The 13,154-nt window shown below is 38.0% G+C and overlaps 1 protein-coding gene across 1 annotated transcript; it reads right to left on the bottom strand.

Moving 5' to 3' along the window:
* Positions 1–34: 34 nt before the first annotated feature.
* LOC112194904 (peptidyl-prolyl cis-trans isomerase Pin1) lies at positions 35–2,647 on the bottom strand. The gene is made up of 3 exons (XM_024335155.2): positions 2,490–2,647; positions 1,168–1,532; positions 35–441 (listed from the first exon to the last, which is right to left on the bottom strand). Exons 2-3 carry the CDS (start codon positions 1,400–1,402, stop codon positions 317–319), a joined length of 360 nt encoding a protein of 119 aa, XP_024190923.1. The 5' UTR covers positions 1,403–1,532; positions 2,490–2,647; the 3' UTR covers positions 35–316.
* Between the last annotated feature and the right edge of the window lie 10,507 nt (positions 2,648–13,154).

Below are 13,154 nucleotides of genomic sequence, written 5' to 3'. Positions count from 1 at the left end.
TGATTACTGATATAAGACATCAGAAGCAGTCCACTATGATACTTCACATCAAAGTTATTATTAGCCATAACATCAGAATTTTGAAATACACAGAATAAAACTTCATAGGAAATCCAAAGTTCCAAATCACAACCATAAAATTCCCATAATAAATGTTATCAAAAGAAGTGTTCAAATCCATCTAGTTAGCCAATTTTGCTCCATACACTATGAATGGCTAGTCATTGGCAATAACAAAAGAAAACAACAATCCATATATTACTGATAACTTGGAGTCTTGGATGCTCAAAAATCAACAAGTTTCACTTCCAACTGATCAACCGGTCCTCAGGATGATATGAACTCCACTGTCTGTATCCACAATTTCACTTATCTCCCCAACCTTGAGAGAGAATGTTGCCTCTTCGAAAGGCTTCTGCATCTGGCCACGGCCAAAAGGGCCTGCAACAAAAATTTACCATACATTTATCAGCGCTATCCATTTATATGGGATGAGGAACTGTTGCCAAGAAATAAAAATCATGGAAATATATGCTTGTTCTGGGAAATAATCCTTCTGGCTTGTTAAAACAATTAAGACAACTGATAACTTATGAGACTCACAACAATTGATCAATAGAGAAGACCATTATGTCGTCCAGATATTACAGAATTCAGAAATGTATTGTATTATTTGTATATAAAGAAATTCAAAACTTTAATATATCTCATCAAGTAAAAGTTTAAGTCCTAAATAAAAGCCACAGTGGACTGTTTTCAGTAATTTCTCAACATTTTGTGCCTCGTTTTAATGTTAGGCACAAGGCTTTGGGGATGAAAAGAAGGCAGAGATGTAAGGGATGTTTAGTGTTGTGGTAAGAATAACAGGGTTTTGAAGGACTTTAAAGGGGAGGAGTTATATGAGATAAAATTTATAGATATCAATTGGGCTTTTTGTTTCTTCTTAACCATATTTTATGGTTGTTGTTTGATGGCTAAAGCTTCATTGTATTAGCTGCTTGTTTGAATCTATCGACATATAATAAAAATAAGCATCAATTTACTATAGTCTCCATAGTTAAGAAGTAAAGGTTTCTCTATGGCTTTTTCACATTTAAATCCCTTATGTAAAAAATGTAAAACTAAACCCTGATTTTTTGGACTTTGAAAGTTAAGTAAGGAGCTGACCGAGATCACCACCGCGCTTGGCAGAGCTGCAATCAGAGAAGCGAGTAGCAACATTGTCAAACGTGAACTTGCCAGAAACAATGTCCTCACGAAGTGACTTAAGTTGAGTGACAGCCGCATCTCGGGTGGTGTTACTGATAACAACACCATCTGGATCCTTCCATGAGGCCTTTCTTCTGGAACCTTGGTGCTTGATCAGTATGTGGGATGCCCGTACCTGATTCGATGAGGACATTTTCGTCTTTTTGCTCTTGGTGCTTCTCTGCCTTTTGTCTTTGTTATTGTCCGAATGATCTGCTGAGAGGGAAGAAGCTGCTTTCTTCCTTTTACGGTCGGATGGCTCTATCTTTGCGGCTTCTAATCTTCTGCATGTGTAAAGGACAATTTAGGACTTGTTAATTTGTCAAGTATTTCATATGGAAAGTTACCTACTCTCTCATGGAATACGAATCCAAAACGTTAGCACTTACCATATATGAAGACTGAAGAATTCTATAACATTCCTTATAAAGAAAACAAAGAAGAAAAAAAAAAAAAACAATTTTGTGCTTCTTTGTAGTATGTAGAAAGCCATTTTCCCTAGAACGGGGAATTTCTGATATCTGTGACTAAGTTCAGCAACATTCATATTTCCCACACTAATATTTAAATCGATAGCCACCAACAAACAGAAATCAATGCTGCAAAATCCATCCTTGCCCTTCCCCAAGAAAACCAAACTTGGTATTTTCTGCTCCCTTTAATCTTACGTTACGAAGATGGCACTCATATAAGATAGAATCATTATCCCAACACCGACCACGATTAAACTGGTGAAGTTCTATACCAAAACAAAGCACAATTACAGTTGTGCTCAAGTCTAAACCAATTGGTCTGAAGGAAACAAACAATCTACACTAGTCCTACCGGTGGCGGATCCAGGAATCAAAACCAGGGTGGGCTAAAAAGTTCTTGGTAAAATAATATAAAATAAATATAACCGACAATGAGAGAATTTTAGTGAGCCTTACCCCTGAACTGTAAATCTGTATATACATTAACCCATCAAACAACAAATAGAGATGCAATGCAATACAACATTTAGGAAAAAAAATATATATACAAAAAATAAAAATAAAATAAATAAATAAAATCCAACCCTACAAGTCCCTCAAGCTTCAAACTCAATGATCATGATTAGAAGAAAAGAAGATTTTAGAAACTAGAGCAGATAAGATCAATACAAGAGATAAGAATCGCAGAGATAATATTAACTAACTAGGAATTAAACTCATCTAAAGTGTTTTAACCCTAAAATTTGAATCCAAAATAGAGACACTTACACTTTGGGGGGAGATTAGAAGAGAAGACGAAGATCGATTCAAGGAGGAAGGAGGACTGAAGACGCCGACTCTAGCTCTGGATATATGCTCACACTACCAGACGTCTTCCTATTTATATATTTTCTTTCTTTTCTTTTTTTTTTCAAATTCTTTTTTGCTGGTCTGGGCTCGGGTCCAACCAGCCCGTGGTTAGAAACCACGCCCTAAAAAAGCAAAAGAAACTTTTCGGAAAAAAAAAAATTAAAAAAGCAAAAGAAATGACTGATAAAATAAGTGAAGACTTCAAGAGTCGATAGATACAATCAACTGAATATATCAGTGAGTAGAAATCTGATGATTTTGGAATTTTGAAGATCATGGATTCAATTCTTATTCTTATTAGTAGCAGTAATAATATTAAAGAAAAATTGAAGTCTCATTTTTTGTTTACTGAAATCATGAATAGTTGTCGAGTCATTAGATTAGTGTAAGAGTACATGTAAAGGGTTCTACTCTTTTTTTTCTTTTTTTTTCTTTTTAAAAAAAAAAAAAGATAAAAGGATTTCACTCCTACCCCCATGGTGACTCGAACCTATGATTTCGTCATTAGGTAGTGGGTGCTCTAACCACAAATCTGCTATTTATGAGATTCGAACCCAGCCACAGTGTGTAAAGGGTGCTACTCTAAAAAACAAAACTATGAGTTTTTGTTTTGCTTGGATTATATATGAACCTTGATGATCACGTTAAATCATAAATGGAAAAACTGTGACGTTACGGATAATAATTTTTCTAGTACTTTAAGTCACAAAATAGCTCCACTATTGAAATTTAAAACTCAACTAATAGAAAAAGTGCATATCAAAAGAAATAATTTAACGCCAAGTCGCCAACAGTAAAATATTGATACGTAAATTCATAAATGGTGTTGTAATCTTGTCATTATAGTATGTCAATATTAACTAATCGGAGAGTAGGCTCAAGTCTCAAGTCTCAACATTATAAACCGGAATACCTCCAAATTCTTCAATTAAGTGGTTCGTCACACACGTAGATACATTAGAGGCGGCCATGAGGAAGTTGTTGAAAACTTGGAGTCGTCTTCATCCAGTTTTGACTTGAAGTCATATATCATAAGACATAAGTGCCAATCCAAAAAGAGTAGTTAGATATTGGGTGGAGTTGTTTATCAGGATTGATTTTATACGTACCAAATATCCAATCCAATCCAAAAACTGTAGTACTTTTTTTTTCTCACTTGGTCCATTGCGGTTATGTTCTTCCACCATTTTATTACTCAAACATTTTTCTTTCTCTGAACCACTTTTGCTAATTCAGTGGAGGAGCCAATGAAGGACGACTGGGCCCACTGCCTCTCACTAAAATCATGAATTTTGTTAACTGAGCTTCTTTTTGCCCCCATAGCTGTAGATTAATTGAGCTTCCTTTGGTCCTATAGCTTTAGATTAGGCATATATTAATAGTACTCCTCCAAATGGGCCTCTTTTCCTGACATTAAATTAAATAATATCATTTCAGTTTAGTTTCATTACATTTACTCTATAAATGTACTTCTTTGCTTTCAATACATTTTCTTTTATTTTTGCCTCATATGATCATTTTAGTTCCATTACATTTACTCTATAAATGTACTTCTTTGCTTTCAATAGATTTTCTTTTATTTTTGCCTCATATGATCATTTTAGTTCCATTACTTTTCCATACTTCCTTAGAGGTTGTTTTCTCATAATCTTTCGCTCGTCTCATATAGAGTATACCCATAATTTTGCATTCTTTTCTAAAGAAAATTTATAGGAAGAGAAACAAAGTGCAGAGGATGGACGGAGACTCCGTTGTTGATATTAGCTGTGAGAGGTGATGTTGTCCGATCTGCTCATCTTCATGAGATCAAGACATTGTCGGCTGGATGCGAATAAGGACCAAAAAATTTTGAGATTTAATTAATAAAATTGATTTTGGAGTGGTGTAATGGAGATTTTGATGATAACCCACATTTTTTTTTTTTTTTTGAGATTTTATTCTTTAATTAAGATTGAGTTTACAAATTAAAGATATAGATGAACTTTATCCAAATCAGAGCTGGAAGAGACTAGAAATTAGATGTTTGGGAAAGAAAGATTATGTGGATTCTAAATTGAGGAAGAATGGATAGAATGGAATAAAGACAATGAGAGAGAGATCTCTCTGAATTCACAGGTAGAGGAGAGGCAGAAAAGAAAAGAAATTTTTTTTGCCCCCATTTACATATATTCCTGCCTCCGCCACTGTTTGCTATTACATTTCGCAATCCAACCTTCAACTCCAGTGGTTGGAAGGGAATTGGGTTTCCCCTTTTACTATCCTTATAAGTCGAGTATGGTATAGTAATTACCTAGTCAAGTGTGGTAGTAAGACACCCTCCTGAAATGTCTAATTTTAAACATCATATGAAGACCTAATCAGACTCATCTGATATTTAGACTTGAAATCCCAAATCTCAAAGGGAGAGATGAAACTACAATCCTTCGACTCATACCAAATGTCCAATACCTAAACTTGCTCAAAAGCTAGTTGTGTCACCTCTAATGGTTGGACAAGTCAGTAACGCATGCAATATCACCTATACTTATTCGATGAGAGAATAACCATTTGACGAGCTTGACGACATAAGGCCACACCGATAGATTCGATGAAGGATCACCACTGATGGTTCAGAAACTTGAGTCTCTTAACCTCATAAAACTAGTTTTTTTGTTTTTGTGTTTTTACTTATTGACTATTGTCCAACACAATTCATTCTTTATCATTCTCAATATATCGTGTACAAATTTTGTATCCCTAAGACAATTTTAAAGAGCTGTTGTAGGGAATCGATATTTGAGAGAGAATTGTTGTGTATTCTCATTGATAATAGGGACCTCTTTATATAGAGAATTACAAGACATAGAATTTGAATTGTACAAGGAAAGGTAATCATACAATCAATGAATATCTCTAGATTCTTCTAATTAAACTCTATTACCACTAGGTCAAGTAACCTAGAGTTTGGGCCAAACACAATGTAGAGATTTACTTAAACACTCCCTCTTGTGTTGCCCAAACGCGGTGTTTCTCTGTTGCCTCGCTAAAAACCTTGCCGAGCAACAAATTGTTGGAGACATCATTGAGTGTGAAAATATGTGCAAATTTGTATATGATGTGCCCTACTCCCAAGTATAGGAGGTCAAGTTTTAGTAAAGGGAAAGTGAGAGTATCGTATCCAAGGGATTGAGTAACTCTACCCTAACTAGATCACCGTGAAAAGAAACCTAGAAAGAACATGCAAAGTCTACCTTTTTAGAAGTTCAATAGTTTTGGCCCTTTGGAAGCCTAACTACCAAAAGTGATATTAACAATGGATAGTAGTGAATCGGATTTTGAATTAATTTTAACTATATTAAAATTAAAGTGCAAATAAAGCAAAATAAACTAACAACGTGTAAGAGGTTTGATCAAATGAGATAAAAGGGGTTGTAAGGCATCATACCTAACCTCCTTTGTGCAAATTCTAAGTAACCAAACCTAACATGTTCATGCCAAGATGGAATCCCCCTCGGTTCTCTTGATTATCGAGTAACCAAGAAACAATTATACTAGAGAATGTATTGAAACTACCCCTTGATTATCGGACATAACTCTCCTATAATTCTTTTAGTTTCTACCCATTCCTTGATTATCGGACACAAGTAGACCTATGTAGATGCAAGCTAAGATCCCTTGATTATCGGACACCTAAGCCACATCCACATGATAAGCTCAATTGTAAGGACCCAAGCAACCTTATTTGATTATCACAAGATTACCATTTCTACATTTGCAACATGTTTTAGTTTAATAAGTTTGTCAAGCCTAGCATACTTCCATGAAATTATCAACATTTACCAACCTTAGGTGACAAATCTAAGAAGCATAAATGATGAACAATTAAACTAGCAAAGTAAAAGTTCATGGCATGATCCATATTAAATTTAACTACATAGTTTGTACACAAATTCAGCTAGGGCTAAACCCTAGCCCCAAATTTATTCTACTCACAACTCATAGTTCCATAAATTAAAGCCATAAACTTGTAAAGCATCAAGTCAAGAGAGAAAATAGTAGATAAAGGAATGAATACCCACGGGTTTGGTTCCAAAAAGAACCAAACCGTACCTCTAAGAACACTTTCTACCCTCCAAGATACAAAATAAGGTGAGAAATGTTTCCTAGCATGGTATTTTTGGTTTCTAATAAGAGAAATGAACCAAAAACACCATGCAACTCCACAAAGTCCCTTAGAAGTATGATAAGCAAGACTCGAATATATGAAACTAGAGTTGTGATTGATCAAAAGTGTATAGATACTTCGGTTTTGGTAAGGAAAAACCAAGAACCCAAGAAGCTATACACCTATCTCTACACAAAACTAAGAAACTATGAACTAAAGCTATGAAATTAAGACATATGTGTGAGAAAGTGAGAATGAAAAACATCCACCATGAGGGGAGGGTGTTTTTATAGGCCAAGAGTGATGAATGGAGGGTGGAGATCAAAAGAAATGAAGGGCTAGATGTAAAGAACAAATGTGTAAGCACAAAATGTGGATATAATCTTTAACTCCACATGAAAATGACTTAGGAAACTCATAGATATTTTGGTGGAGGAGATGAAGTAAGGGTAGAAGGGTCATTGGGAGACAAAGGTGTAAGATGTAAGAGGAGGACCATTTGTCATCCTTCAAATTTTGAATTTCAAAATAACCTACACCTAAAGTCTTTCCATCTAAACTCTCTAACCCTAGTCAACAGCTGTTCCATGCCCTCCACACATGTCTTTGGCTGGAAATGGTTGGAAATTCGGCATTGACCTCCATTGACCCATTTTTTTGTCCGTTTGCGCACTTTCTTCTCCTTTCTTCCTTCAATTGAATCTCCACCGAGTCTTCGGAATTGGCCTTTTGTTTCTTCATACCAAATGTTCCTCCATGAGTGTAGATCATCTTGGTAAAATTTCAGAGCTTATTTCACCTTGGTGTGGCCGAAAATTCTGTCCGGTTTTACAGTTTTCGTCTTTTAGTCAAAAAGTTGGATCGATCTTTTGACAACCTTCCACTCAGAACTAGCTCTTTCACTCTTCATAAGAAATCATCCTTAGGATGTCTAAAATATGTCTGAAAATTTTCAACTCATTTGGAGTTCATTTGGTCAGTCTACCGCTCGTCCTTCCTTGTCTAGCTCGGTTTCTCCTAGCCGGAGCAGGAAAATGTCCTAAGATTGACTTTTTAGTGCATTTCCAAGCTTTTCCATTATTTCCTAGCATGATAAGAAAAAACATAATAAATGAACACAAATGTTAAGCAAAAGTGCAAGATGAGGGGAATAATTATTAGGTAATTATGGACCTAACACAAATACCTAGTGGGACAAAAATAACCTCGGTTGAAGGGGAAAAAAAGCACAACACACCCTTCACACTTCGAGACGAACATGTAGACATCTCCCCCTGATGACTACTATCATGGGCGTTCAGATACTTTCCGCAAGCCAATTCTTGCCACATGTTTCTCAAACGTGGATTTGGGCAATTACTTAGTAAACAAGTCTGCCACATTGTCCTCAGATCAAACATGGTTTACTTTGATCTTGAGGAGATTCTATTATTGTTGATTGTAAAAGAATTTGGGCTATATATGCTTGGTGTTGTCGCCTTTGATGTAGCCTTGCTTTATTTGTTCAATGCAAGCAGCATTATCCTCATATATGCTTGTTGGCTCATCTGTGGTAGACTTCAGACCACAATTGATTCGAACATGCATAACTATGGACCGAAGCCATATACATTCACGAACTACTTCGTGAAGAGCAATAATCTCTACATGATTCGAAGAGGTAGCGACTAAGGTCTGCTTTGTAGACCTCCAAGATATCGCAGTCTTTCCGATTGTGAAAACATAACCAGTTTGGGAGTGACCTTTATGTGGGTCAGAGAGGTACCCAGTATCAGCAAAACCTTCAAAAACACTTATATCATTTTGGGATAGGGAGAGGGGACGTAGTTCACCATGTATGGCGTCCTTGGCACTTGATGGGTCCAAATCCATCTTCTCTCTGTAGGTATAGAACAAGCCCATATCGATTGTACCACTTAGGTATCGAAAGATATCTTTAACACCAGTCCAATGGTGTCGTGTTGGTGCAGAGCTATATCTAGCTAGCAAGTTCATAGCGAATGAGATGTCCGGTCTTGTGCATTGTGCTAAGTACAATAATGCACCTATTGCACTTAGGTAGGGCACTTCTGCCTCTAGCACTTCTTCGTGGTCATCTTTTGGACAAAATGGATCATTCTTTGGATCAAGACTACGGACGACCATTAGGGTGTTTGAAGGCTTAATCTTGTCAGTGTTGAAAAGCCTAAGCATCTTTTGGGTATAAGTTGATTGATGAATCAAGATACTATCTCTATGGTGCACAAGTTCCAAACTGAGGCAAAACCGTGTTTTCCCAAGATCTTTAATCTCAAACTTGGATTTCAAGTGTTCAGCGGTTTCCCTTAACTCTTTAAGGGTGCCAATTATGTTCATGTCATCGACATAAACCACTACTATTGCAAATCCGGAACTTGTCCTTTTTATGAACATACATGGGCATAGTTCATTGTTGACGTATCCCTTACCAATCAAATAGTCACTTAGACAGTTATACCACATCCGTCCGGATTGTTTCAATCCATATAGTGAGCGTTTCAATCTAATCGCAAACGTGCTCCGTGGTTTAGAGCCACTTGATTTAGGTAATTGAAGTCCATCTGGAACTTTCATGTATATTTCTATATCTATGAGCTGCATGTTCAGTTTTTTGGAAACTACCAAACTGACAAGGTAGTGGAATGTAATGATGTCTCTTAGTAGTCGATTTCAGGGCGTTGTGAGCAACCTTGCGCTACAAGGCAAGCTTTATACCTTACAATCTCGTTTCTCTCATTACTCTTTCTAACGAATACCCATTTGTGACCAACTGGTTTGGTGTTGGGCGATATTGGTACAATTTTGCCAAATACCTTTCTTTTCACTAGAGAATCAAATTCTGCCTGAATCGCGTCTTTCCATTTTGGCCAATCAGCTCTACGTTGGCATTCATCAACAGAGCGTGGTTCGATGTCATCGGTCTCAATAATCTCACGCGCCATTGAATACGCGAATACATCATCAATGATGATGGAGCTTTTTTCCCACGTCTCATGTACACTAGTATAATTCACAGAGATCTTTACGTTCTCAGGGATAGGTTTTGACATTGAGGCTTCCCCCAATGATGTCTCTTGGACATAATCATAATCCAGAACATTCTCATGGGACGGATTTTGAGTATCGATGATCAAAGGATTTGTTTGTGCCTCATTCAATCTCTTTCTAGGGCGAGAATCCTTCGAACCAATCGGTCTACCGTGCTTTCTTGCAGGACCTGCGGCCATATATGCCACATCATTGTCATTATGGGCAATGGCACCATCTCTTGGTGTCATAGGAGTGGTGTTATGTCCATTATTCGGGACATCAATCCTTGCAGGCACGTTTGCAACAGGTATGTGTGATCTCGTCACTTTGGTAACATCAGAAAACGCATCAGGCAGAGTGTCTGCTACGTTCTGGAGCTCGATTATTCTTCGCACTTCAAGTTCGGACTGTGCGATACGGGGATCGAGATGAGACATCGTGGGGACAGACCACGGCAATTCTTGTCGTTCCTATTGAACATCTGTGTTCTTATCTCCCCCTAACGATGGGAAGACTATTTCATCAAAGTGACAATCCGCAAATTTAGCGGTAAAGAGATCGCCTGTCAAGGGTTCAAGATAGCGGACGATAGTTGGAGATTCATAGCCAACATAGATGCCCTTCGTTGTTGTGGACCCATCTTAGTACGCTGTGGCGGCATAATAGGCACATAAATGGCACACCCAAATATGCGTAAGTGCAAAATATCAGGCTCGTACCCAGTCACTAGCTGTAACGCAGAGTAAGATTGGGTTGTAGTGGGTCGTAGACGAATGAGCGTCGCTGCATGCAATATTGCATATCCCCAAGCAGAAACAGGGAGATTGGTGTGCATAACCAATGTATGTGCTGTCATATGTAGTCGTTTGATAGCGGCTTCTGCGAGACCATTTTGGGTATGAACATGGGGAACTGGATGCTCTACATCAATCCCCAGTGACATGCAATAGTCATCAAACGTTTTCGATGTAAACTCCTTAGCATTATCAAGTCGAATTGACTTAATATGATGGTTAGGGTAGTGAGCCTGTAGACGGATAATATGGGCGAGGAGTTTAGTATAAGCAGCATTTCGAGTGGACAACAGCGTGACATGTGTCTAGCGTGTTGACGCATCAACCAATACCATAAAATATTTCAAAGGTCCGCATGATGGTTGAATTGGTCTATAGATATCCCCTTGGATTCTCTGTAAGAACAAAATGAGTATTTTGGGATCCTTTGCGTAAGACAGTCTCAGTCCTAATTTCCCGAAGGAACAGGCTTTGCAAAATGAGCGAGGGGCCTTAGTAGCAACTAATGAGGATTTTAGTTGGGCCTGAGCATCTATAGCGCTATTAGAAGCAAAATGTGTGATTACATCACCCATCATAGTGTTGGAACCATGGAAAGTGGCATCCATGGCGTCTTGGCCATGGGGAGAAACATCCATGGCGTCATGGCCAGGATTGGTGCCATTTATGGCATTGTCACATGGGACTTGGGCGGGCCTATGGCGCCCCAAGACGGCTGCAGCGCCAAATGCTGCAATTGTTGTGGTCTTGCTAAGTCCGGGAATCAATTTTTGATTCTTGCTTCTTCTCACTCTGAAGAATGGATGTCCATGTGAAGTCTTTATTATACGGAGCATCATATCATGACCAGTGTGTCCTAGTCGGTCATGCCAAAGCCAGTATGTGTCAGAATCCAAGAGATATTCTCTTATAACATTATTGGATTCAATTGGTCGAATTGTAGTGACATAAAGTCCGCTCGATTGACACATAAGTTTCTCTAAGATGCGCTTTCATCCGCAATCATTGGAGGTAATGCAAAGGAACTCTTTTCCGTTCCCAGTATGTGTTTCCGCATGGAATCCGTTGGCTCTAATATCTTTTAAGCTCAATAAGGTTCGATTTGCCTTCGGAGCATAGAGAGCTTTTGCGACTTTAATCAAGGTGTCATTTGGCAACAGGAATTGGGTCATTTCATGTCCTTGAACTAAACCTGATAGCCCAGCCATCATAGTAACAAAGGAATGTGTAGGCAACATCTCTAAGAATAATTTCCTATGGCGTAGAATGGTGTGCGTAGTCGCACTATCCGCAAGACATTGTAGTTCGCTAGAATCCATTCCTAAAAGAAAAGCTCGTAATTAAAAAGGAGTCATTAAGAAAAGAACTCAACTTTTATTAATAAGCCAAACGGAATTACATCATTGTTTCTTTGACCAAAGAAAATCTAATCCAATAAACTAGCTAATGCAAAACAATGGTAGTCGTCTAACTCCTTTCGGTAATTCCAATGCAAATGTGACCAGGTGAGTAGAGAGATATCGGTGGAGCAAGGCTTGCTTAAGTACCACTTATCTCAAAACCTTTCTAGACATCACACTTGCATTGAATATTCCTACTTTGAAGAAAGACTAATACCATTGGCATCTACTATAAAAATAATATGGCAATTGCCTACATCTCTTGGAAAATAAAAAGACTTAATCAAAATCGCCAGTTTCTAGGTCTTGATTCTTGTAGTCTTCCACCCTTAGATCTAGATCGCCATTTTGATCTTCTTGTTCCATGTAGTTTGCCTCCCTTACTTCACGATACATCTTGTATGCGTTTGCAACATTCTGGGATGCTTTACACGCTTTGGCCCAATGTCTAGTTGATCCACATCGAAGACATCGTATCAGTTGTGGTTTTGCCACAAAACTCCATCAAAGACTTGATACGAAGAGCTTCCGAGTTATAATCAAGCACAGATTTGAAATCACAAAAGCGGAGGCTATGCCTTCTCACTTCTAAATCAGGAAGTAGGGGGTCACGAACGTTGCCAAATCGCTGCTCAAGTTCCAGCCATAGTTTTCTGGGGTCTTCCTCATTGAGGCATTCACTTTGGAGCATGTCATTCATGTGCCTTGTCATGAGAATTATGGCTTTAGCTTGATTTGCTTCAAAAGCAGTAGCTTGCTCAATAGAGAGCACGTTCTGACTAGGCTCTTGGATGGTTTCCAGAAGTCCATCAGCCTTAAGATGTTGGCGCACATCTCGGACCCACCTATGGTATCCTGTGCCAGTTGTCTCCAGTGGAACAAAGTTCAACTTATTCAGGTTACTCATCCTGAAAAACAACACAAGATTATGGTTAGTTTTGGAGCGAAAAAGGCTACAACGAAAAACTATAAAATTTCTGAGCGTAGTCGCTTCCAAGAAATTAGAGATTTTCTTAGCGTAGTCGCTTCCAAGAAAATCAGATTCCAAGAGGGGTTTTGGATTAGATCGAAACAACGATGTATGTGGTCAATCGTTTTCTTCTCAACAAACTCTTAGTTTGGAATATTCTACAAGCTCCAAGATTGGAATGAGCACGAACCCCCACAGTTCGGCTTTAGGACTCCCCCTATAAAGAAG

The sequence above is a fragment of the Rosa chinensis genome, chromosome 3, assembly GCF_002994745.2.
Source record: "Rosa chinensis cultivar Old Blush chromosome 3, RchiOBHm-V2, whole genome shotgun sequence".
NCBI lineage: Eukaryota > Viridiplantae > Streptophyta > Magnoliopsida > Rosales > Rosaceae > Rosa > Rosa chinensis.
This window is presented reverse-complemented; position numbering and strand designations above follow the sequence as displayed.

Coding starts and splice junctions, on each gene's coding strand:
- LOC112194904 (XM_024335155.2), bottom strand. CDS start 1,402: ATGTCCTCATCGAATCAGGTACGGGCATCCCACATACTGATCAAGCAC. Junction 442..1,167: donor CAAGCGCGGTGGTGATCTCG/GTCAGCTCCTTA, acceptor TTTTTGTTGCAG/GCCCTTTTGGCCGTGGCCAG.